This window comes from Vipera ursinii, assembly GCF_947247035.1.
Source record: "Vipera ursinii genome assembly, chromosome: 13".
Taxonomy (NCBI): domain Eukaryota; kingdom Metazoa; phylum Chordata; class Lepidosauria; order Squamata; family Viperidae; genus Vipera; species Vipera ursinii.
Window position 1 is genome coordinate 16,042,938 of NC_139526.1, and position 25,694 is coordinate 16,068,631.

General features: G+C 43.4%; 1 protein-coding gene across 11 annotated transcripts in view; it reads left to right on the plus strand.

The window, feature by feature from the left end:
* The first annotated feature begins 2,897 nt into the window (after positions 1 to 2,897).
* Positions 2,898 to 25,694, plus strand: part of SUN1 (Sad1 and UNC84 domain containing 1) — a 33,737-nt gene continuing 10,940 nt past the window's right edge. Inside the window, exons 1-10 of one of the 11 annotated variants that reach the window (XM_083372639.1) lie at positions 3,051 to 3,088; positions 13,322 to 13,418; positions 14,736 to 14,927; positions 15,797 to 15,987; positions 17,282 to 17,308; positions 17,402 to 17,596; positions 18,551 to 18,673; positions 20,235 to 20,318; positions 21,148 to 21,258; positions 23,729 to 23,827. In XM_083372639.1, the coding sequence (XP_083228765.1) occupies positions 13,342 to 13,418; positions 14,736 to 14,927; positions 15,797 to 15,987; positions 17,282 to 17,308; positions 17,402 to 17,596; positions 18,551 to 18,673; positions 20,235 to 20,318; positions 21,148 to 21,258; positions 23,729 to 23,827 (1,099 nt within the window). In that variant the 5' untranslated portion in view covers positions 3,051 to 3,088; positions 13,322 to 13,341. Of the gene's footprint in view, positions 3,089 to 3,570; positions 3,589 to 4,567; positions 4,665 to 7,612; positions 7,823 to 12,301; positions 13,419 to 14,735; positions 14,928 to 15,796; positions 15,988 to 17,281; positions 17,309 to 17,401; positions 17,597 to 18,550; positions 18,674 to 20,234; positions 20,319 to 21,147; positions 21,259 to 23,728; positions 23,828 to 25,694 lie in introns of those variants that run through there. The other 10 variants (XM_083372638.1, XM_083372637.1, XM_083372644.1 and 7 more) reach the window with 10 other exon arrangements.

A 25,694-nucleotide genomic window follows, 5' to 3' on the forward strand; every position in this document is an offset into this window, starting at 1 on the left:
CAAAAATTAAAAAGTAATTAAATACATGCCCATAAAAACAATAGGTACATTAATAAAACCCCAATAAAATGATAATAAAAAACCCCACCAATCCCCCCTCAGGCCAGGCCGGCTTGTTCGAACAGGTATGTTTTCAGATCGCGGCGAAAGGAGCGAAGATCGGGCGCCGTCCGGAGCTCAACCGGTAACTGGTTCCATAGCTCCGGGGCGCCCACAGAGAAAGACCTCCCTCTGGGGGCCACCAATCTACATTCTCTGACCGGTGGCACCCTGAGGAGTCCCTCTCTGTGGGAACGCACAGGGCGGAGGGAAGTTGACGCCGGCAGCAGGTGTTCCCTAAGGTACTCCGGACCCCTGCCATGTAGGGCTTTAAACACCATGAATCTCACCCGGAAGACAACTGGCAACCAATGCAGCTCACGGAGCAGAGGTGTGACATGGGAGTATCGGGAAACTCCCAACACAACTCTCGCGGCTGCATTCTGTGCCAGTTGGAGCTTCCGGGTGGTCCTCAAGGGCAGCCCCATGTAGAGAGCGTTGCAGTAGTCTAGTCGAGAGGTCACGAGCGCGTGAGTGACCGTGCATAGATCATCCCGGCTTAGATAGGGCCGCAACTGGCGCACCAGGCGAACCTGGGCGAAAGCCCCCCTAGTCACAGCTCCTATGTGGTCTTCCAGGGTGAGCCGTGAATCTAGGAGGACCCCCAAGTTGCGAGCCCTATCTACGGGGGGTAATAGTTCACCCCCCATAGCGAGAGGTGGAATGTCCGAATAAACCCGGGATGAAGGTATGCAAAGCCACTCGGTCTTGTCGGGGTTGAGTTGAAGTCTGTTCCTCCCCATCCAGACCCGAACCGCCTCCAGGCAACGGGACATCACAGCGAGGGCATCACTGGGGTGGTTTGGGGTCGAAAAGAAAAGCTGGGTATCATCAGCATACTGATGATACCCAACTCCAAAACCACGAATGATCTCACCCAGTGGTTTCATATAGATGTTGAACAGGAGAGGCGAGAGGACCGACCCCTGAGGAACTCCACAAATGAGAGACCTCGCGGTCGACCTCTGCCCCCCTGCCAACACCAACTGCGAGCGTCCCTGGAGATAGGAGGAGAACCACTGTAAAACCGTGCCTCCCACTCCCAATAAATAATTTGCCTCCGTATGAAATGTGTTTCAGAGAGGAAGGGAAGAGGTTTTGGCTTCTGGATTCCCAAGCCAGATATTCAAAAGAACGATTTCTAAACATTTTAAACGGTCAATTAATTCTCACATATTGAAGCCATGAGGTATTGCTAGGTGTTTAGAAAATTCCTTTTCTTGTTTCTTTTTTCCAGCATGGACCTATTTTTCTTGCTTTCCATTTTGCAAAGATTTAAAATCATGTATAAACGCAAGCCCAGATGATCATGATGGGAAGGGGGAAAGCTGATAAAGACTGCATTTTCTTGTAAAAAAAAAAGAAAAAAAAGCTTTCAGTGGGAAAATGAAAACAGAAACTCAGACCCTTACATTATCAGTACCGGCAGTCTCCAGAAGAAATTCCCAGTGATAGGTTGATAAATAGAGCAATTGGTTTCTGTAGAGGTTGCTTTACTTCTAAAATTGAATACAATAGAATTCTGGTAAGTCTCAAAAGATTGACATTCCTCTTCTGTTTGTTTAAAGAAAAAACAAACAAACCCACAGGCTTTGAACTCACCCTTTGTGAGAATTCAAACTATCTGTAAATTAAATGCTGCTTTCTATTTGAATCTGTTAATCTGAAAGAGTTGTTCCTTAGTTAAAATGGCCTGTGCTAACACCTAGGACGTTAGGACAATGATACTGGTAGTCCTCGACTTACGACAACTGGGACCAGAATTTCCACTGCTAAGCCCCGAAGTTGCTAAGCGAGTTGCACCTGATTTTATGACCCTTTTGCCACAGTTGAGTGAATCGCTGCAGTTGTTATTTAAGTGGATTATGCCGTTAGGTCAGGAGTCTTCAAACCTGGCCCTTTTATGACTCATGGACTTCAACTCCCAGAATTCCTCAGCCGGGGATGCTGGCTGAGGAATTCTGGGAGTTGAAGTCCACAAGTCATAAAAGGGCCAAGTTTGAAGACCCCTGCGTTAGGTGAATCAAGCCAAACCATGGGATGGCAGAGCAGCCACTGTGAGTCATAAATCATGGCTTAAGGTGACGTTTCTCTACCTGAGCAAGCTGAAGAAGTCCAAACTTCAACTCCCAGAATTCCCCAGCTGGAAGTCCCTAGTCTTCCAGTCGCTCAGGTTGAGAAACACTGGTTGATGGGACAGGACCGTCGCCCAACCTCAGCGAAATGACGGCTTTGCACTACACAAGCCAAGATCACCCCTACTCAGCTTAGGCTTCTGGGTGGGCCCAGCTTACAACAAAGGAGCATCGTGGCTTCTCGTTAACCCTGATAGCTGGGGCTAAGCCAGCATGGGATCTAGGTGGGTTTCAGGGGATGATGCACTTAGGCGCCTTCGGGCTGGTGGCCCCAAGCCCAGCTGTGGCTCCAGCAGCGGCAGCAGCAGCAGAAGGGCGCGTCCCGCCTCCTCCGCGGACTTCCACGCCCATCATCCCCAGCGCCAACATCCCCCCCCGGCCTGCCCTAGTGCCAAAAGCAGTGCCAAGCGGAGTGGGCGTGGCCGCGGCCGGTGGGCGTGGCCCCCCTCGGAGCGCGAGCCCCTTTCGAAACCCAACCGCCCGGGAGCGTGCCTGCCTGCGCACGCGCACGGCGACGCTTTTGGTTTTTTTTTCCCCTCTATCTTCCCCCCCCCTCCCTCAGGAGAGCCGACGCTTCGAACGGCGCGGAGACGCGCACGCGCACGGCCCGTCAGGTAACGCGGCGAGGGGCGTGCGCGCTCCCGCCTCGGCCCGCCTCACCTGTTGCCGCCTGAGAGACGGAGGCGCGAAAGAGAGGGGGGGGGGCCCGCCATGAAAAAGGCGGAAAAGCTGCGAAGGCTGAGGCGGGGAGGGGGCGTATAAAGTGGGCTTAGCCCCCCCTCCCTCAGAGGCAGATGGGGTGGGGAAAGGAGGAGAAACACCCCCCCGAGAGGGGGGTAAATAACACCTGCCAGGTGAGGGAGAGGGGCGGGTGCAGCAGTGAACATTTGGCATACATCCCATTACCTAAAGAGGTAGAAATGACACAGCTCCAGTATATATGTACATAGGTATTATATTAAGTGTGTGCAGATGTGTAGAGATACATATATGTATAGAGAGAGAGATGCGTATATATGTATGGAGAGAGAGAGGTAGACATCGATATATATCTAGATATAGGTATAGAGACAGGTAGAGAGAGATGAGAGATATAGAGAGATATAGAGACAGATAGAGATAGATAGATAGATAGATAGATGGATAGATAGATGATAGATATAGAGACAGAAATATAGAGAGATAGATATAGAGACAGAGACCTATCTCTGCCTTTGATAGGTGATAGAGACAGATTTAGAGCCTTGGTGGAGCAGTGGGCTAATGCCTCCTTAAGTAACACCAGCTGCCTGCAATTAGTGCAGGTTCGAGTCCCACCAGGCTCAAGGTTGACTCAGCCTTCCATCCTTCCGAGGTAGGTAAAATGAGGACCCAGATTGTTGGGGGCAATAAGCTGACTTTGTAATAATGCCGCTTGGGGGTGTGTGTGAAAGCCCTAATAAGCAGGCATATACATAGAATGAAGGCTACTGCTAAGCTTGTAAGCTGCCCTGAGTCTTCGGAGAAGGGCGGGATATAAATGGAATTAAAATAAAAAAAATAAAAATTTAGAGAGAGAGATAGAGACATAGATATAGACTCAGATATAGAGACAGAGATAGATAGATAGATAGATAGATAGATAGATAGATAGATAGATAGATAGATACTCATATACATATACAGGTAGTCCTTGACTTACAACAGTTCAGATAGTGGCCATTCAAAGTTACAAGGGCACTGAAAAAAGTGACTCAGGACTGTTTTTCACACTTAACGACCATTGCAGCATCCCCAGGGTCACGTGATTTATATTTGGATGCTTGACAACTGACGTTGATAACGGTTGCAGCGTCCCAGGGTCACGTGATCCCCTTTTGCGACGTCCTGATAAACAAAGTCAAGGGGGGGAAGCCAGATTCACTTAACCATGTTACTAACTTAGTAACTGCCGTGATTCACTTAACAACCATGGCAAGAAAAGTCATAAAATGGGGCAAAACTCAGTTAACAAATGTGTCACTTAGCAACCGCAATTGCGGGCTCACTTGTAGCTCGAGGACTAATGTATGTACACACACACACACACACACACACACACACACAACCCTAGGAAGCAGGGAGTGGCAAACTTCTGACAAATATTTCCAAGGAAAGGGTGACTCAGAGGCAAACATAAACACACTTCACATATTAAGACTCATCTATATTTTTAGTATACCCATTAATTGTTATGTGTATAAATATCTAGGGGTGTATATGCTCCGTTCATTTGCTATCTGTTTTTTGCTTGCCATTAAGCTCAATTAATTATGCATTATAGGTAACCTATGATCAGAGGTCTCTGGTAATAGGCAATTTACAAGTAATCCCCCTTCCAGCTTGGGCTAGAATTTGCTATCAAATTATCCATTAAAACAATTTACGCTGCTAAATACAGACGGTTTCAAGGTAATTTGTGGCAGAAGCAACAATAATTCATTGTCTGTCTTAATATATGTTTACTGCCTCCTGTGATCCACTTCTCCCTCTACCTCTTTGTAATGCATACATTTATTTTCTTCAGTTGACCATTTTATGATTGATTACTGTTGGTTTATGGTGCTTTCCCTTTCGATGCCCATACCTTTCTGTTTATTTTTAATCTGCATTACTGAAAAGAGGCTTGTGGGAGTACTATCTTTAAACAACAATGAAATTCTTTCAATCCTGCTCAGTCCTGTCTCCTCTTTTTCTTTTGCTTTCTTTTGTAATATACATAATAGGTTCTTTGAACAGACAGTGGTGTTAACAAATTTAATACATCTCAGTAATAATGTACATGCAGTATGCTAACGTGATTTACTTTTCCCCTTAATCCTGTTTCTTCCCCTTGATACCTGTTTTTTTGTGTGTTTGTACTTTTCATTTTTCATCTTATTTAAGATTTGTAACCATGATAGTTCTAATTTTGCCTGTTGGCCCATCATTTACCTTTACATCTTGAGTTACTGAAAAAGGATACACGCCTACATTTACCTGTTCTTTTTAATTTCATAAACTATTTTCAAACAAACTATGGATATCCTAAACAAACCTTTCCCTCAATTCATGTGGTTTTTTTTGAAAAGTCGCAGGTTGCACTTAACAACCAGCACACTTAAACTGGTTCTTAACCCACAAAGTTTGCAAAATACGTTAGTTTAGAAACTGATTAAGCAGACTAGTTGTACCCAGTATTTTAAGCCCTCCCCAAAAATGTAGTATAAAATTTAGTTAAGAATTCACATGCTTGGTTTAATAAATCTAATAAAAACTGTTGGAAACATAGCCTCAAGTCAGAATGTGTATCTTTTCCAGAGGTAATTATTCAAGCATACATACAACAGCCAGGCGTGTATTTACCCCAAAGTCTTGCAGTAGAATAACCTCTGACAAATATACAAGCTGAAATGGGGCACCCTCATTTTATTTTTTGCTAATGAGCATCTTTGTTTTAATAACAGAACATGATAAGAAAGGCAAGAAATGAGATTTTAATGTCAGTTAAAAAGGTGCTGTTGTTTTCTAGGATAAATAATTGGATAATCCTTTGTAACCATGTAGCTGTGCAGTCTGTATTTTTCCTTGTAAGGAAGAAGCAGAAACTCTTGAGTCTTTAACTTTGTAACTTTTTGTTCGCCCTGCTCTTATTTTTTATCTTTCCTGGTGTTTTAAATCTGTTTTCAATTCTATGGTTTTTTTTCCTATGGTTTTACTGCTCCTGTCTATAAACCACCCAGATTCACTGGGATAGCGAGATGAGCAGCGTCTAAATTTGATAAATAAACCAGGAGAGGTATTTTTATCCTTATGCTCCCTCTCACATGAGAATGTGGGATTGTTAGTCCTGCAAAGTTGTTCCAGGCTCACACAATTTTACTAGTGTTTTGATCTGAATAGCAACAGCTGGTGCCTCCTGTTTCCTTGGCAGATAAATGCCCACACCAGTAACAAAAAACACCAACGCTTATCTGTACCTCCGCTAATTGTGCATCTTTGCTCCAGAGCAGGCTGGGGGCAGACAGCTGGTAAACAAAACAGCATTCTGTTTATCTGGACTCAGGGATTTTCCAATGAAACGAGTCCTCTGATAGCTTTGGTGCAACAACCTTGGCTTGGCATCTTGCTGGCCGCTGCTGGCATAATACGGTGAATAGAAGGCAGTTTGCCAAGATGGGGCATCTGTGCCAGGAGACCCATGATGATTTCTGCAGTATTAATAGCTCTTTTTTTCTAAAAGGCTTTCAGAATCCTAGTTTAAGGGGTCAGGAAAAGCAAAGAGAAGCTGCAAAAGTAGAGCTGCTTTGGGACTAGGTGAGACACATCGCCAGGTGAGCAACAGGTGGCGGAAGTGAGAGAGGTGTGTGCTCCGGAAAACTTTTTTTTTTCCCCACATCGCCACAGCGAGGTAGACCTGTCTGTTCAAACCACAAAGTGGCTTGGAATGAAGCACCACATCTTAACCCATTTCAGGAGCTTCAGTGTGAGAGGCACGTAGGCCCTATCCATATTTAAGTATTGAAATTTAGCTGGAGCATTTTATCCAGTGTCAGCTCCTGTTTATTCAACTAGGAAAAGAGTTAGAAAAAAAGAATGCTTTCCAAATGCAAGTTACAATGGGTGGTGGGCAGGAAGTGTTCCTGACATTAAAATGGCAATTTGCATGGATGAAAATGGAGAACGTTTGGCGATTTGCATGGATGACAAGATCTGGAGGATCTATTGAGATCAGTCTTTTCCTCTCACCATTTGATTCCATATTTTACCGATGAAATCTCTCTTTTGAAATGGCTTTAATGTAGAAGGTGTAGTGGAATTGTGTTTTGCAGGACCCCAAAATTGGAAGTTTGCTCGTTTTATAAAAAGCAATAACAGTTCCGATATAATCCTTTTCCCCACTTCTCCCCCCCCCCCCCGCCCCCCTTGTACAAAACATTGCAAATACTGGATTTTGCAGATGCATTAAATCAATAACAAATGCAAGAAGGGTTGATCAGCATCCACAGTGCAACATTCTTTCTTTTCAGGGGTTTTCCACCTCAATTATGTGTAATTGATTTTATTGCAATTTCTTTGCTGGTTGTGAGCTGCCCGCAGTCATTGAGAGTCAGGCGGCATACAAGTTTAACACATTATTATTACGTGTTTTTTTTTCCCTTTCTTTTCTTTTTTGAAAGCTATTTAAAAACTGAATTAAAGCCTCATGGAAACCTCTGCAGTTATAAATACAATCCTAGCAAACAGCGAGGTCTAGGTGTTGCAATGCTGGAAGGGAATGAAGGAGTTAAATGCGGTGGGCCGGCCAAAGCTCACTTGGGCCAATCGCTTCAAAGCCCCGCTGTGACTGACAGGAAGGAGTTCCAAGAGGCTGGATTAAATTAGACTTGATCCTTCAGGCTTTGTTGAAGCTGGGAAGCCATTTTGGGATTCTGCAGGCTGGACTAGGGGAGTCTGGACCTGCTGTCAACTCTCAAACTTCTTCCCTTCTCAGAATTGGGTCACATTCTGCTTTAGAAGAGGATGCCGCACTGAGGCATCCCAGTGCCTTCTGCAAGGATGGAACCATGATGAATTTGGAAAAGTTTCAGGTTTGAAAAGTGGATCCCTGCTGCAGCTTACTGCTAGCTGGGCAGAACTGATCTCTCCTCCAGTAACTTCTTTTTAGCCCTGTCCAAAGCAAGGGTTTAATTTGCTTGCCCAGGTTAGCCAGGCTCGGTGAGCAGAGTGCCTTTTGTTGTTGTTGTTGTTGTTAAGAACCAGGGAGCTGGTTTGATGCCTAAAACAATTGACAATTGACAATTGTTTCAGTTACTGGCTTTCAGGAATCCGGTCTTAGAAAGTCTTCATCTAACGTGTGTATCGGATATTCAGAGTTGTTTATAAGAGCAAGGTTCTGTTAGCATTACGACCGTCACTGCACCTTTAAAGTTTGGAATATTGTTGTTGTTGTTTTTTAAAAAAAGACATTTTACGTGTTGGAAATTTTATGTTTTGTCATTGGGTAGTCACACCAGGGAACGATGCAGATCAAGCTTGCTATGTGCCAGATTTGAGTCCGTTCACGTGCGATTATTTTTTTTTTTACTTAAGACGGTTGTGTTCATTCTTTCAACTGATTGTTGTACTTGTGTGTTAAGCTCTTGTTGTTCTTCAGCCTGTTTCAAATGAATAACATTTCACACTGTAATGTGTGAGAAAGACTGCAAAATGTTAGATATTCCTTGTATTGTAAGAGCACCCGAGTGATCTGCCTGGGGAAGCGAGTCATTCAGATTAATAAATGTGTTGATTGAATAAATAAAATTCTGAAATTAATGAAGTTGTCAAGTGTACACCCTTAAAATAGCTGCCAGTTTAAAAATTGCAGGCAGCTTGTTGCTGCTCCGGATTAACCATTTTAAATGTGCAGTATAATTTGGTTGAACTTGAGGATTGCCTTGGAATGCATGCTTGATGTACCACACTTTGAAAACAGCCACAAATTTTTTTTTTGAGAACACCTATATTTTAAAACCAGTGGTGCAGGTATTCTAAACTTTGATCAGTGCAGTAGTAATATTTCATTCACTTTCCAAGTGGAATTGAACTTTATTCCTTATTCTTCCCTTCTGTATTGCTGCAGCGAACAGAGCCACAATAATAGTTATTATCGATTTTCTGAGAAGCCCTGATGTGCAGTATCAGATATTCCCATGAAAGAGATATTAGCTGTGTAGCGCAAGAAAAGCAGAATTTATTTTTTAGTTCAGCGTTGTGATTATGCAGCCAGATGTGCAGTTTCACGTGTTTTACCCCAGCCTCTGCAGTGAAACACAGAAGGAAAAGGTGTCCATGGTTCTGAACTTACTAGATTTATAACAGCTGTGAAATGAAGCACATGAGTTTTGTTGACAAGCTTTGTTTCACTTGGTTATATTTTAAAGAGGGCATTCACACATTCTGCTTGTGCTTTTGATCTCTTTTGTTACAATAACCCAGGCCTATAAACTGGGAGTAGAAAAACTTGACTTGCTGGGCCTACGCAACTTGTGAACCAACCATTCTGGTTTGAAAATCATCATTCAGCCCCCAAAGCGGACCTTGTGTTGAAATACTGCATTACTTGCATATTATAGTTATAAAAAAAATAGAGATTCTTTGCCAGACAAAGTGAGTTCTGTCACATGTTGGTCCTTGGGATGGTTCTCTCTTGAAGAGTTGACCGCATGAATTGCTTGAACCTGATGGCCTGACACAAGAAGAGGCGGACAACCTATTGTCCAAACAATAGGTTGAGGGCAGCTCAAGAAGTAACTGATGGAAACTTATCAAAGAGAGATCCAGCCTAGAACTGGGGGGGAATTTTTTAAGTGTGAGGACAATTAATCAGTGCAATCAATGCAAATTTTATTTATTTTATTTATTTATTATTTAAACTTGTATACCGCCCTATTCCCGTAGGACTCAGGGCGGTTTACAGGGAAAAATTTTGAGGGATTTATTGTTTTCAACATAATGTGGTTGTGATCTGAACCAATCATTTATTTGTAGCCAGGATGAATTGAGCCTTGTGGGGGAAGACCACAACAGCCAGGGATGAAAGAAACTAATCCAGCAGATAAAGTTGACATCAGTTCGGGGAAGGTGACCTAAACTCCAGGATTCTCACATTTATGTCAGCATCTTCAGAAAGACTTTCATGACAACACATTAATGATTCTGTAGTCTTAACCTCACAATGTTGATAGCTGAGGGAACATTCTCCTTGACTATCCCGAGCTGGCGAGTCAACTTGGGATAGTCCATGTAGTGTTGTGATTGTCCATGTAGTCCCCCTTTCTTCCATAACTTCCCCCATGTAGGATCTCTGTCTTCCAATATTCAGCTACTACTACAACGGAGGCCAATATTTATCACGAAAGGTGAAAGCTTCAGCTGATGGGGATTGCCAGTAACACCCCTGTACACTGTTCAACTGCCAGGCTGAAAAAAAATATGAAATATATTTTTGTTTTGAATTCTTGGAAGCTTCCCAATTTCTTATAGTAAGAAAACAGTTTTAATAGCTAAACAGCTTGCATGCAAAGAATAGCTACGGGCTCAGTTCCTATAGGACATGCCTACCGTTTGTGCTTCGGCCAATTAAAAAAAGCATTCCTTCATAGCCTAATATTTCATACGTGGGCTTCCATGTGGAAGAGCGCAGCTGTCGAGCAGCCAAATCCAAATTAGATTTGTTGATGCCATGTTGTTTGCTAAGTAACCGCGTCTCTCAGTTATGTTTAGGCTCGAGGGAACCATGGCAAAAAAAAAAAAGATATTACAATTGTCTCTAATATTCCTGGCTCACTTTTTCAGGATGTTGCTTCCCGGCTTTGTGAAAGTCAATAATATTGGCCTTCTCGGAACATACGACCCATTCACCATGACTTCTCCTAACCCCTTCTTTTAACTGTGGTTTTGAAGGCCTCCTTGAACAAATCAGTTGTTGTCAATCCTTTAGTCTGATTCGAAACCCGAAGTGACGGTGACTTCAAAACCCTCAGCTCAGAACAAGTCTTGGTAGTAACAGTGGTTACACAGGTCCAAACAGAACTTAAGGTGGTGTTGATGTGACCAAGGGGAGGGAGGGGGAGAGCCAGGAGTTCGGGAAGCTGTTTGTAATTGCATTAATTTGGAGAAGCCTTCGAGGCTTGACTGCAGGAAGCGTCTCTTATTATGTCTGTGGTGTGTCTTAAACTGCTTTATTTTTTTAAAAAAACATTATAGATTTGCTGTTTTGCAAGATCATTCCTTTATGCATACCAAAACAATTGTATGCTTCCTCCAAAACGTCTTGAGTTTTGAAGGACCAAAAAATAAATAAAATCCAGTTGGGTGAGAAAGTGTTTTATATCACTTCCTTGTAGTTGAAGTATTAAAATACTTACATATTTGCTTAGGAACAGCCCTTCCTAACTTGGCTACCTCCAAATCTCTTGGGACTCTGGCTCCTACACTTCCCTTTCTGCTTTGACTTATTGGGTCCTCCAGAAGCTGTAAGAAGTTTATGTCCAGCTCAGGAAAGGTGTGATATTTCCATATTATGGCCTGTCAAGAGTTATGCATACTTTTACTGTAGAATTCCTGGCCACTTGTACATTATCATAGCTTTTTTAGAAGCAGGTTCTCCCAAGTTACTTGCATGAGGAATTTGAAACAAAATTTAAGCTACGTTTGGCTTAAACGTTTCTTGAGCACCAAACTCTGCCCATGATTTTGGAAGTGTTTGTTAAATTTGAGCTTTGTAGTTTGGACAGATTCACATGCTCTGCTGCGTATATTTGCGAGCTTTCCTAGCAAAGGCACTTTGTTCCACTCCCATCGCCTTTGGAAAGCTGCATTTTCCCATTGTTGAAATTGTGGTTGGGTGGAAAATAATGGGCCTGGATTATACTGAAGCAGAGTTTGAAAGATGCTATTAGCTGTATTGTTTCACCAATATTGGGACAGATGGTAAGGAGGACCTGTTTTCCCCCCTTGTGATGCCTGCACCAGAAATGCATTCTTCTCTCGTGAACACCTCCGTTTCTGAGACCAAATTAGAACAACAGGCTGTGATGTTGTTTTCTTAATCATGGTTTTTGCAGCCTGCCTGCCACGTTGGTGAAAGCATCACTGAGATCTTTCAGATTACTCAAATTTCTACTCTTGCTTTCATATCAAAGATAAATATTGGCCTTCATTTCACTTTAATGCTTTTTTTCTTTAGACCAGGTGTCTATGCTTCCCTTAAAATTATTTTTCCCTAGTTCCAGTGCAAAACAAACCCTTTCAAGTTTCCAACTGTTCTGTGCCCGTGGCTCCTTGCAAAGTCATGACCCACACTTTAAGAACCCCTGAATTACTCAAACCTCTGAGTGCTAACCTGCATTCATCTAATAAAACAGGAAAATAACGAGCTGTATTCTTACAGCTCAAAATTATATATATGTATGTATGCGTGTATGCATGTATGTATGTATGCATGTATGTATATGTATATACATATGTATGTCAGTGTTTGGCTTAACATTTTGCTCTAAGTTTTCAAGCTGCAGAGTAAATGATATTTAATAGTTCTGCAGTAATTGATAATTGAGAGCTGATATTCAGTGTTACATCAAGGCTGAAATCACAAAAGGCAGTTCAATCACATCCAGGGCTTGACACTTCCTTGAAGACTTTTCACGAGTTCAGACCAGACAGAAAATGCCTTATGAACTTTTCTCAGCTTTAAAGGTAGCTTGCTCATAGTTCAGGCCTTTAAAATCCTAAACTGAAACAAATTTCTAAAATACAGATTTGTGATCCGTACGTGTTCGACAGTGTTTTGGTGAGATCTTCCATGCCTTTCCAGAGGACTAGTGGGGAAAAAAATCTGAATCTGACAAGATGGGACTATCTCTCTCAATCTGAAAGCTGAGCCAGCACCCTGTCTGTTTTTCCAAGGGCACTAAACAAAAGTTGTAAAGAAAACAACTTGGCCATTCAAAAAAAACACCATCCTTTTCTTTTGACACAAGTCTCTCGATTGGTACAGTTCTTGATGAGCAAAAAATAAATCTCAGTAATGTGATGCTTAGATAAATTTTGGGATTTTTTTTTCTTTTAGAAAATAGTATCTATTTTAGCAAGCAATGACAACTTGAGGAATTTCAGAACACCACTGTCTAGTAATCGTAAATGCAAAATATAGCCAGGATTGTAGCATGGCTTGTTGTTATACTATAATAGGGTGGATAGGGAAGGGAACGTCATATGTGTGAAGGGAGGGAGGAAAGAAAAGAAAGAAAGATGAAAGAGAATAATGAAGGAAGAAAGGGAGAAGGAGAAAGAAAAAAGAAAGAAAAAGAAGGATGTTGAGGTTCCTTGTGAGTGCTGATAAGGGATATCTAACATTGGCAGTTGCATAAAACAGGCACACTCTTTCAGATACAGAGTGTCATGTGTGCACGATTTTTTTTCCCTTTCACTTTCCCCAAACACCCATCTATTCCACTGAAAAAGGCTGGAGAAATCAAGAGCTTTTTTTTCACCCCTTTCTCTCTTTGAACTCTTATACCATTGGGTTTTTGCCCTTTTTGCAGCATGATTTGAAATAGCAACCATGGATTTTTCACGGCTTCACATATATAACCCTCCCCACTGCCTGCCAGAGAACACTGGCTATACTTACGCCCTCAGGTGAGAAAGCTGAACTATAAAGATCCTTGTTGTTCTGTGTCTTGTGGCTTTTACGGTACATTTTAAACCCAGGCATGAACCTCCCAAACTCAGTTGCATAATCTCCCTGTGTGCCTTCCGTAGAACTGAAGACAGCAATTGGGGATTTGTTTTTATGTATATTTTTACAGCAGATTGTACGGAAGAAGAAGCAATGATTAGGTGACTCAGACTTTATTAGTCACCATAACTCAAGGATTTCACAACCACACCCAAATGCCATTGTGGAAGGCATGCACAAACAGATAACAACCAGAGTGGGCATTATATAAAACCAAGTTAATTAACCAAAATTAATTTATTTTAATTTATTGTACAGAGGCCTTTAATTTTAATTTTTATCTTAACTTCTGTATTTATTATATGTTATTGTTGTTAGCCGCCCTGAGTCCTTCGGGAGATAGGGCGGCATATAAGTCCCCATAATAAATAAATAAATAAAGTGGAAATTAAAATAGTTATCCGTCTCTGGAGAGCAGCTGCATATATATCAAGGAGTTATGGATTAAAAACCATTACCATTTGGGAACTATTTGTAACCATTAAAGACCCCAAAATTGCAATTCGCACTTTATGAACGGTCCGAAAGCTAAATTAGAGATCTCAAGAATCTTATCTCTTGGTTGCCAAAAAGTTTTTTTTTTAATGGCTTTTAAGTTTTTAATTGTACAGCACCAGAGAGTCACTGCGCGAATGAGATGGAAGCTCTCTAAATTTGATAAATAAATAGTACATTTGTAACAATACAGTGCCTGACATCTTAGCTAGGAATCACGAGTGCTTTTATTTATTTGTTTTCTTGCTTGTTTATTCATTTATTTTCACACTTGCAAGTCTGGGTGGTTCCCCAATCAACACAAACAAAGTAAAATAATGCCATGATAAAAGCAAACCAAAGATGGTTGGACCACCGTGCTTTAAACTAAACAAAGGCAAAGGCCAAAATAAGCCGCCAGGAGGGATGAACCACAAAACTTTGAAATTAAACTTCCTTGGGGTAGTTATCAGCATTTGCCACTTCCCGTTTCCTCATTTTGGGGGTCGGGGGGGGGAGGCGGGGCAGCTTTCATATTGCAGTAGCTAATATTAAATAATTTTAAATAAATACACGCACCTGGGTCCGTTTTGGGAAGCTAATAACACAGGCCTACAGCAGTGTGGAGAAGCCTTATCAGCGGCCATGGATACTAAAGAACTAAGCCAATATATATCCTGTCGAGATGCAGGTTGCGATCCTGTGTAACAGACGACTCAAAACCGGTCTGTGTTTTCTTGCAGTTCCAGTTACTCATTGACCGCCCTAGAGTTTGAGTCTGAGCACAAGTTGGAGCCGGTGTTTGACTCCCCGAGAATGTCAAGGCGCAGCTTACGTCTGTCCACAGCAGGATGTGGGGGTGCCAGAGAAGAGGGTGTCTTCGGAAGCGGCAGCACCTATGCTGGGAAAAAGACGTTCGCAGACCAGTCACCTCAGTAAGCATTTTTGGTGCTCCCAACCATTTGTACACGATTAATTCCACGGTCCCATTCCATGGAAATGTTATGCAATTCAACGCAACGTGCGTGTTTTGTGGTTTTTTGTGCAGCACTCTGAACTTCTGGGGAAGCCTGATGGAACATCTCACTGTGGTTTTGGCATAGAAATGGGGCATAGTTTAGACGCGGACTTAGGGCACATATTGAAGTCTTGGGACTCGAGAAGCTTAAACTCCGACGACGTCCCTTGATTTCGAACAGGGCTGGCTGGGGAATTCTGGGAGTTGAAGTCCACAAGTCTTAAAAGTTGCCAAGGTTGGACAGCCTTAATTTAGAAGTCCCTTTGATCTGATTTTAGTGGGCCTTGCTTCCACATTTCGAATTTGGGATGCTCCGAACTGGAGCTCCCAACATTTTCTGACACTATTTCAACAAGTACCTGGATCTATGAGGATCTTCTGTGGAGGTGCTCACTTCCAGGATAACGATGGCATATGGTCATGATTTGACATTTGGACAGCAGGCCATCATTGGTTCTTCACTCTGTTTGACTGAGCCAGGATTCCCGTCATAATATCACGCTAAAATGCAGGATCCAAACCCTGGCTTATATTTTCGCCTTATGCCAGCAGCGCAAAACGTAGCTGCCTAGGATTCTTAAAAGGTTAAGAGCAAGAAGGAAATAGCTGATTTCTTTTCCTGAAAAAGCCATAGCAACCCTGAGACTACATTGGGAGCGCTACACCGTTCCCTTGCCTCTTTCAAGTTCTCCTGCCCTCACGAAATGTTTTTTTAAATTTTTCTGCCATTTTAAACCCTGTCGGGCTTTGCCTGTTTGCCTCTTATTTCTTTCTTTTTCTGTTAAGGGTGATCAAACAACATAAAACTATGACGAAACAGTCCGGTTCAGTGAGAACCAGCTCAAGGCGGAAAATGCCAGCCTCTGCTGCATTTAGCCACAGCAGTTTCAGCAGCCGCACGAGTGACGGTTCTTTCATCTCAACCTTACTGGATGAGTCTTCAATACAGGAACAGACGGCTGTTGACCATTTCTGGGGTAGGTACAGACAAGGGCCGGGAGCCGGATCCGGCCCGCAAAGTGGTTTCATGTGGCCCGCAAAGCCATCCTGGAAACAGTGAGGGAACGGCCCCCACTGCCTTGGCCCTGGCCCAGAGACCCTCCTTCTGCCAGAGACCCTCATATCTGTCCCACTCCTGCCCAGGCCCCCATAGGCACCCTTGATCTGAATGATGTAGAGCTGGCCACGCCCACCCAGTAGGCTATACGCACTCTAGCCACGCCCACCCAGTAGGTCACGCCCACCCTGGCCATACCCACCCAGCCCCCTGAGAGCAACCACAATGCTGATGCAGCCCTCAATGAAATTGAGTTTGACACCCCTGCTTTAACACAACAGGCTGTGCAGCTCTATCGGTACGTGGGAAAGACCTTGGGAGATGGGGCAAAGAACTGTAGCCTAGGGAACTGTCCGATAAGAGAGAACACAGCCCACAGCTGCATAACGGGTGGATGGAGCCAGAGGCTCAGAAGTGACCCTCCCTAATTTCTTGGCCTGTAAAAAGAGAATTATACTTTCAGACATAATGTGGTTTTACAAGTAAAGCGGAATTAGCTTATCCGGTCCCATTATCTGGTCTGTCTGGTAAGGCTGACAACAGCACTTGCAAATTATCTTGAAAACGTGCTTGGGAACGCCCATGGGCATAGACGTAGCCTTGCCGGCAACTCGCAAAAGCAAAATCATCTTTTACAAACTCGCCTTTGCCCAGGATCAGGCCATAGTTGCAGAGTGCAGCCAACATCCTGACTCAAAGTTTGCCCCATTTCAACCCAGTGCCCACTCCTTCCAATGTAAGAAGTGCAGGAGTGGAGTTAATTACAGTTAATTTCCCATCCTCAGGCTAACAAAATGTTGCTGAACCATCAGGGGGGGGGAAAAGTACTTTAATAGTTTTAGCCTGCATGCCACTAGCTTAGGCGTAGGATTCTGCTATCTCTGTTTGAGATGCATCTTTTTTATCTTTAGTTTTACTTTGATACTACCTATAAGGTTGCTACTGTGTGTTGAGCTAGTGTTACAGCAAAAAAAAGGGAACAAAAACATGTTTTCCATTAGCTTGGCTCCCAAGAGGTCAGATTGCAGATAAACAAATGTGCGTGGCTTTTCCATCAGGAAATGTAGCTTGTTAGATCACATAATGGCTACATGTCTTAAAATCACCCTGCCGATCTCCTGAGCGTGTGAGATTCTCATTTGTGTTTTGAGAAGTAGCAGAAATTAATAGCTTGTTGAACTCCTTGGACTCAAAAACGAATTGTCTCTTCTTAGGTCTCGATGACGATGGTGACCTCAAAGGTAATCCAGCTTGTTTGTTTTCCCTTTGATTGCTTTTCTTCCCACTCCAGTAGATTTGGGTTTGATAAGACGATTTTTTTGCAATTCAAACAGGTGGGGATACGACTTCCATCCAGGCCAATGGTGATATTGCAGCCCTGGAGAACCAGACTGAACTCAGCAACGGATACACCTGTAACGATTGCAGTATGCTTTCCGAGCGGAAGGAAGCCCTTACAGCCTACTCATCGTCCTGCATGCCAACCTCAAGAGTTTACTCTAGAGATCGAAGCCAAAAATACAAATCCAGTAAGAAGCATTCCTTCCCTGAGAGTCTCACCGCTGCATAAGTAAAGTATTGATGGAGATACAAAGTCATGTGAATTTAAACTCAGTATTAAGGAGAATATTTCTGGCCCAGGCTTGAAATGAGAAATCCTTGGTGCTCTCTTGAGCCTGGCTGTTTCCTCGCGGACGTTTCATTACCCAGCTAGGTAACATCATCAGTGCTGGAAGAGAGTGGGATTTGCCCTTACCTCGCTGATGTTGTTACCTAGTTTGAGTAATGAAACGTCTGTAAGAAAACAGCCGAGCTCAGAAAGCACCAAGGACCAGGCCCCCCCACCTCAATTTAAATTCAACTTGGCAAGTTAATTGCTGCTAGTCTTACAAATTCAGAGGGGCTTTGTTCGGTTCCCGAATGACATTTTTTTTAATTTTAATTCCATTTATATCCCGCCCTTCTCCAAAGACTCAGGGCGGCTTACAAGCTTAGCAGTAGCCTTCATTCTATGTATATGCCTGCTTATTAGGGCTTTCACACACACACCCAAGTGGCATTATTACAAAGTCAGCTTAATTGCCCCCAACAATCTGGGTCCTCATTTTACCTACCTCGGAAGGAGGGAAGGCTGAGTCAACCTTGAGCCTGGTGGGACTCGAACCTGCACTAATGGCAGGCAGCTGGTGTTACTTAAGGAGGCATTAGCCCACTGCTCCACCAAGGACACACTATTAAGGAAAGAAGAGCTACAAACAAACCCTTAACATCCCATTTGTTTCCCCTTCTTTTCCCGCTTGGTTTTCTGCGATTGAACTCTTTGAGAAACAGGATTGCTTCTCGGCAAGAGTGCAGGCTCACAATATTTGGCGTGTTGAGTTTCGGCATCCTGCACTAGCCGCGTTTTGCTTTTTTCCCCTCCCGCCGCCTCAGTCACTAGAAAAACGGAGGAAAATAATAACATCCCAATGCTTTTTCAATAGGGAGTCTCCTTTACTACAGCAGTAAGATCCTGGGAGCAGCCAAGCACGCGTCAACATCTTTCACATCACTCATAGTACAGCTGTTTCAGATGATCTTGCTGAAACTGGGCTATGATTGTAAAGGTACTTTCAATTTTAAGCTTTTCCTAAGCTCTCTCCATCCATGCCACACACCTCTCATAGGAAACAATCCCATAGTGTCTTTTCAGATATGCATCTGCGACTTTGGGATATCTTTGATGCCGGATATCTTCTTCTTCTTTTTTTTTTGCACCGCTTTGCCTTCTTTTTCTTGAGACGTAACAAAATGCAGCACCCTCCTTTTTCTCCATTTCCTTCTTGCAGCGGCACGATGGATGATGTGGCTTGGAACGAAAAGCGGAATCTTGGTTATGGAACTTGGTCACTTGCCTCCTTAATTAGGTTCTCTTCACCTTTCAACTCTGGATTTTCTTTCCTTGGTGTTTTGCACTGGAGGGAGAGGGGTTTATAATATATATATATGCTTAGTCTGGCCATCCCTGACCAGCTACTGCTTGTCAGTCACCTTTTAAAAAATGCATCTATTAAATCTGGCACACATTCCCAGGATGGATATATGTGACTTTGATTATTGTGTCTTCTCGGTGGATTTAATTTGGAATACCCTGCAACTCTCGCAGCAAGCGTAGCACACTATTACATGATGTCTCATTTGGCAGAAATCCAAAGTATTATGTCCTTAATATCCACGAACATTTTGAAATTGGGAGGGGTGTTTTATCAGCTGCTGTTTTGCAGTGAAGAATATCAGAAGAAATAGCATGGTCATTTTGTAAATTCTGTTTGATTGGGCCAAGGGCTTGAAAAGGCTCTTGTTTTGCCTTGGAGTGGTCTTAATCACTTGTTCCCTTCAAGATAAATTTAACTTCTTTTTCGCTATCAATTGCCTGCAGGAACTAGGAGCCTATTGAAATATTTCTCTCTTTTTAACATAAAGGGGCCCTATATAAAATGGACTTGTCTCTTTTTTTTGGGGGGGGAAATGCAACTTTTTATAAGAGGCCACTCCATAAGCACCTCCCTCACACAACCAGCAGGTGCTTATACAAGTGCAATCTAAAGAACCACATAAATATGCACATCTGATAGGACTTTTTCCTCATTTCCAATAAAAGGATTGCGTTATCCAGCTTTTCTTGTCAGACCTCTGTTGGCTGGCAAGACAAAATATTGCAAGAAGATATTTTCAGTAAACATGAAGGCTCGAAAGAGTTCCAGTGACTGCTGTATGTCAAACACAAGCTCTATTTATACTACAGTGAATCTTCAAATTTCTTTCACTGTTTTTCCCCCCTGCTTACTTAGTTCTAGCAACTATTTCTTTGGGGGAAAAGTCCCTCTGCTCTCTGTTTCAGTAACGACCTAATATAGTATTAGGTTGCTTACTTTTTGATCAGGTGAGACCTAATTTCATATGTTCCTTACTCAGGTACTGGGGTAGGGGGGGCAAATCGCTTTGATGGATAATGTTGCTTTCACTGCTGCTTTATTCTTTGCTTCTGAAAATTAAAAGAAAACCTTTTAAAAAACATACTGGGCTTACCTCAAGGCTGTTCTTTCTCTCTCTTTCCCCCCCCCCAGCACACAATACAATTTAGACTCAATTTCTCTCCCTCCCTCTCTCTTTCTCTCTGTGTTGCAGCTCACTCTAATTACTGTGGAAGCATGAATGTAAAAGGATTTCTCAGGGATGAAAGCCACTTTGGTATGAACGGAGAGTCCACGTGTAAGTACAGCTTCCCCATTGTTTTAAGAAACAAGCCCTGGTTAGAATTCCAGATGTTGCATCCACGTTCCAGTGGTCTTGCGGAGGCTAGAAAAGCTTTGCATGTTGGTGAGGATTTAGTATCTCGTACTTGCAGAGAGCTTCCGTCATTTGCTCGGTTTGTCTCACGCGCAGCTCAGAACAGCAGTTGCTCTTACAGAAAATGCAGCCGTCGTCGAGATTTAGTTTTAAAGGGGACCTAAAACAAAGATTGCCAGCCTGAAGTTGTCAGTGGCCCAGAAGCAGAATTTGTGATATGCTTACAGGGGTCAGAAAAGTCTGCCTCAACGCCACTCCATTGGTGACACCCAGTTGTGTGCAGGCCTTCCCGATTCAGGCCTTCCAAATTCCTAATCCCCGTTTCGAGATGGAAAAAATAAGGTTCGATTGCAACAACAGCTGTTTTCAACACAGCTGTTTTTCAAACCTGGAACAAAGCACACAAAAAATCCATACTTGGATGGGCAACTCGAATTCAGCGCTTCAGAAGACCCCTTTGCTGCCTCCTGCATCAGCAACATGTCCTGGGGCACTGGGAAGGGGTCATTGATTGTCTTGTGGCCTGCAGTGTGTGGCACTGCCTCAGCAACAGAAGACGGGCCACGCTCACACCCCTATCCAGACTTGAGGACTATTTGGGAAGTCATTTTATTTATTTATCCGTCAAATTTATTGGACAGCCACCTTGACCGCAGTGGTTTTCAGGACCCCAGTTGGTCCAGCTAGATCGCCTTGCACAGTTGATTGATGCATGTGCTTTGTGTTAATTCCTTGTTGCCCCAACCTGCAGGTGACGACTATAAGGGGAAGAAACACCTTGAAACATACACAGCAGCCCATTTGCAATCCTCCAGGTCTAAAAGGATAGCAAGAAGCATTTGGCACATCTTTTCTTACCCAGGTTGACATGTACCGCTCGGTTTTTTTATCGCTTTCTTTCCTTTGGCCTCTCTGCCCTCCTAAATCTTGTGGGAGGAGAATCCCCATCATCTACAATAATAGCCAAACACCCCGAGAGTAGCACCTTTCCTGACTAATACGACTCATTAAAAGTCACAAAGCTTTCATAAGCTGGAGCTGATTAGATGCGTGGAGCGAGAGTTCTAGACCAGGGGTCCTCAAACCTGGCCCTTTTGTGACTTGTGGACTTCAACTCCCAGAATTCCTCAGCCAGCGTGCCAAAGGTGCTTTTTCCAAAAGGCAACTGGACTTTTTTAAATAATAATTAATAATAATAATAATAATAATAATAACAATAACAACTTGGAAGGGACCTTGGAGGTCATCTAGTCCAACCCCCTGCTCAGGCAGGAAACCCTATACCATTTCAGACAAATGGCTGTCCAGTCTCTTCTTAAAAACTTCCAGTGTTGGAGCATTCACCACTTCTGGAGGCAGGTGGTTCCACTGGTTAATTGTTCTAACTGTCAGGAAATTTCTCCTTAGAGAATTTTTTTTTGTTCTTTCCTTCGAAAACATTTCACTTCTTCAGTTAGAATCAGTCCAGTTGCTTTTTTGAAAAAAAAACACCTTTGGGACAGCCACGACCTGGATGTTTTTATTATCTGCATAGACAGAGCCTTATGTCAAGTTTCCGACATATGGGCTTTTCAAGTGACTCTGAGGCATTATTGATACCTTAGATACATAACTACTGTGCTCCATGCATCTGACGATGTGCACCCCTGCTCCCAGAAACCTGTGCCTTTTAATAAAGTTTGTAGTCAGAAGGACCTACCTGTGGCTTTTGGCTTTCCTCCCTCATCAGAATCTCTGCGTTGCTAAACTTGGAGCTTCCTTGCGTAGATTAGACCGAAGCCTCCCTTGAGAATTATGCCATTCCCCAGAGGCTGCCTGCCAACTCTAGCTGCAAATTCAGGTTGCCATACACACACACACACACACACACACACACACAGAGCCTGCCTTATTGTTCAGGCAAGGCCTTTCTTATTCTACATACGTTGCACAGCCATTAAGAAAGCCAAACACTGTAGTTCAGTGGAGGATTAAATATAAAATCACATGAAGTACTAATACCACTTTACAATGCCTTGGTAAGACCACACCTGGAATACTGGATCCAGTTTTGGTCACCACGATGTAAAAAAGATGTTGAGACTCTAGAAAGGGTACAGAGAAGAGCAACAAAGATGATCAGGGGACTGGAGGCTAAAACAGATAGGGAACGGTTGCTGGAATTGGGTATGTGTAGTTTAATGAAGAGAAGGACGAGAGGGGACATGATAGCAGTCTTCCAGTATCTCAGGGGCTGCCCCAAAGAAGAGGGAGCCAAGCTATTCTCCAAAGCACCTGAAAGCAGGACAAGAAGCAACGGATGGAAACTAATCAAGGAGAGAAGCAACCTGGAACTAAGGAGAAACTTCCTGACAGAACAATTAACCAGTGGAACAACCTGCCTCCAGAAGCTGTGAATGCTCCAACACTGGAAGTTTTTAAGAAGAGACTGGCCAGCCATTTGTCTGAAATGGTATAGGGTTTCCTGCCTTAGCAGGGGGTTGGACTAGATGACCTCCAAGATCCCTTCCAACTCATTATTATTATTAAAATAATGCACTAGAGGATTAAAAATGAAATGATGCTTGGGGAAAGAAAAGTGAGTCCTAGCCAAAAAAAAAAAAGCATTTAGCTTTCAGTGAAATACAGCTAATGTAGTCAAACCAGGCAATGATATTTGGGGTCCTCAGTGCTCTCAGCTTGTTAATTTTCTTGCAGATGTTTTGTTACCAAACTTAAGTGTGAAACGTCTGCAAGAAAACCATTGGCTCAGAGAGCACCAAGGACCCCGCAGCTCAACACCGAGCTACAAATATTACCTCCTGTCAGATAAAGATATATTTGGTATCTGCTGGTGATCTTCCATCCCTGTGTTTTCCTAGATGGAAATCAAAGTCCAACCTTGGTTATTTTTCTTTTAAATCAAGCAAAACGGATGGGTGCTGCCACTTATCTTGGCGCATGTATTTTAAAAAGTGGTTATTGCATCCTTACATTTAAGTATTGAATTCCAGGGTGATGGGGCTTCTCTCAATTGAGAAGAATTTTGAATTTGTAGCAAGATCACGATGACTTCTGGTTTGTTGCTGAGAAGTGGCATGTGTTCAGGGAAATAAAATTTGGCCCTCGAAAACCTGCCTTGTGTTTTTTAAGAGGGAGAAGGCATAACTCCATTCAAACGAGAGAGAGGGAGATCCTGTCAAACTGAGATCCTGTTAACAATGTTAGCTCTCATTTTCCTCTTCCCAGATGCTAGGCTTTTTTTTTTAAAGGTGGCTTTAAGCTTGGAGGGAAGGCTTTGACTGAAGTCCATTTCTGTTGCCTTTCGTTCCCATCCATCTGTGTCGTACCAGGTTGCTTCTTACTCCGTATGTCGCAACGAATGAGAACGGCAGGATGGCTGGCGACCCAGAAGATTTTGTCTCTCCTTTGGCTGGCTGTTGTGTCCCCAGGTTACTCCTGTGTGCGTGTGTGGGCGGATGAGCACGCCAGCTTTTTTTGCATGAGTAGCCTACCTTTTGATTCTGGCGCCTTGCAGGGGATGCGAACCACTATTTAACTTGAGATCACAGGCTTTGGCGCAGCTTCAAACAGCGCACTTCCCATGTTGACAGCAAGCCGCCTCCATTATGTGCCATCAGGACATCTGGTTGGGAGAAGGGACAGTGAGAGACGGAGAAATATTCTGCCCTTCAGGTGGGCAGAAGTGTTTGAATTGAACACCTTTAGCGGAGAGACCCTTTGGGAATCTTCTGGGATAATTTTACCCTCCTGCAAAGGAGAAGCGATGCCACCTGCTCCTTCACCCGTCATTTGTCACGATCCACTCTTCTACCTTTAGTTAGCTTTAGAGCCATGGTGGCGCAGTGGTTAGAATGCAGTACTGCAGGCTGACTCTGCCGACTGCCAGGAGTTTGATCCTGACCGGCTCCAGGTCGACTCAGCCTTTCATCCTTCCGAGGCTGGTAAAATGAGGACTCAGATTGCTGGGGGCAATATAGGCTGACTTTAAGGGGGGGGCTGTAAAGCACTGTGAAGCAGTATATAAGTCTAAATCTAAAAGATTTTCACCCAGCCTCACTCCGAGCAGAAATTGAGCCTTAGTCAACAGAGATGACCAGAAAGGGTGTATGAGCTTAAAAAGGCATAGGGCGTTTCCGTTTGGAGACAGTATGGATAGTGCTCGATTTACAACCGTTCAGTTAGCCACCGTTCAGAGTTACAACGGCACTGGGAAAAAGTGACCAATGACCAGTCCTTGCACTTGCAATCACAGCATCCTCACGGTCAGGGGACGATCATGTGCGCGCTTGGCCACCCGCATGTATTTATGATGGTTGCATCACCATAATGTGATTGGCATTGGTGCCCCCCCCCGCGCCCCATCTGGCTTCCAAATAAAGTCAAGGGGGTAGGGGAGATGGATTTGCTTAACAACCACAGGATTCACTTAACAACTGCAGTGATATGTTTAACCCGGGGTGCGGGCGGGGGAAAGTCATAAAATCAGGTGCGACTCACTTCGTCGCCAGCTTGCTTAGCAACGGAAACTGTGGTCGTAAGTCGAGGACTACCTGTAATATGAAAACTCCATGGAGACGGCTGTAGTTTCCCTCACTTCCCTCCACGTTCATTAGCACGTAGGAAGTATATCTTGTTTTAAGCAGCTTTTGTGCTGCTTTTCTGTCCTCGCTTGATAACTGAGAAGGGGACGCATTTGCCTTCGTTCCCAATGATCAGCATATCATGTCTTACCACAGTATGTCTGCTTCCCCTATTCCTCAATGGAGAGCAGATGCTTGCTGCCAACGATTTGGAGAGTGACTGTATAATTCTGCAAAAGCTTAGGCAATCTTACTCCTTCTTCCAGCATGGCACTCCGTCAAATGGGTTCTACTGTGAATGCAACAACCTGCCCTATTAATTGAAAACGGCTAAGCTCTAGATTAATCTTTAAAAGCAAATTCCTTGTTGCACGACTTTATGTCTGTCTCATGGGTGTTCTGAGCCACTAATGCAGAAAACAGCATCAACATGTTATGAATTGGTCTTTCTTTTCTTACAGTTGCCCGTATGTTGTCACTTACAAAAACGTTTGTCCTCTCTGGAAATCTCGACATGCAATAACCTTTTTTTAACCTTCCCCACTCTCCCTTCTCCTCCCAAGCCAGTTGTTTTCAAACTGCATCTCAGGGAAGCTTGGGTGAAAAGGATCAATCCTAGTGGCCAACTGTCCACCATCATAGACCAGGGGGTCCCCAACCTTGGCAACTTTTAAGACCTATGTTCTTCAACTGGCTGGGGAATTTTGAGAGTTGG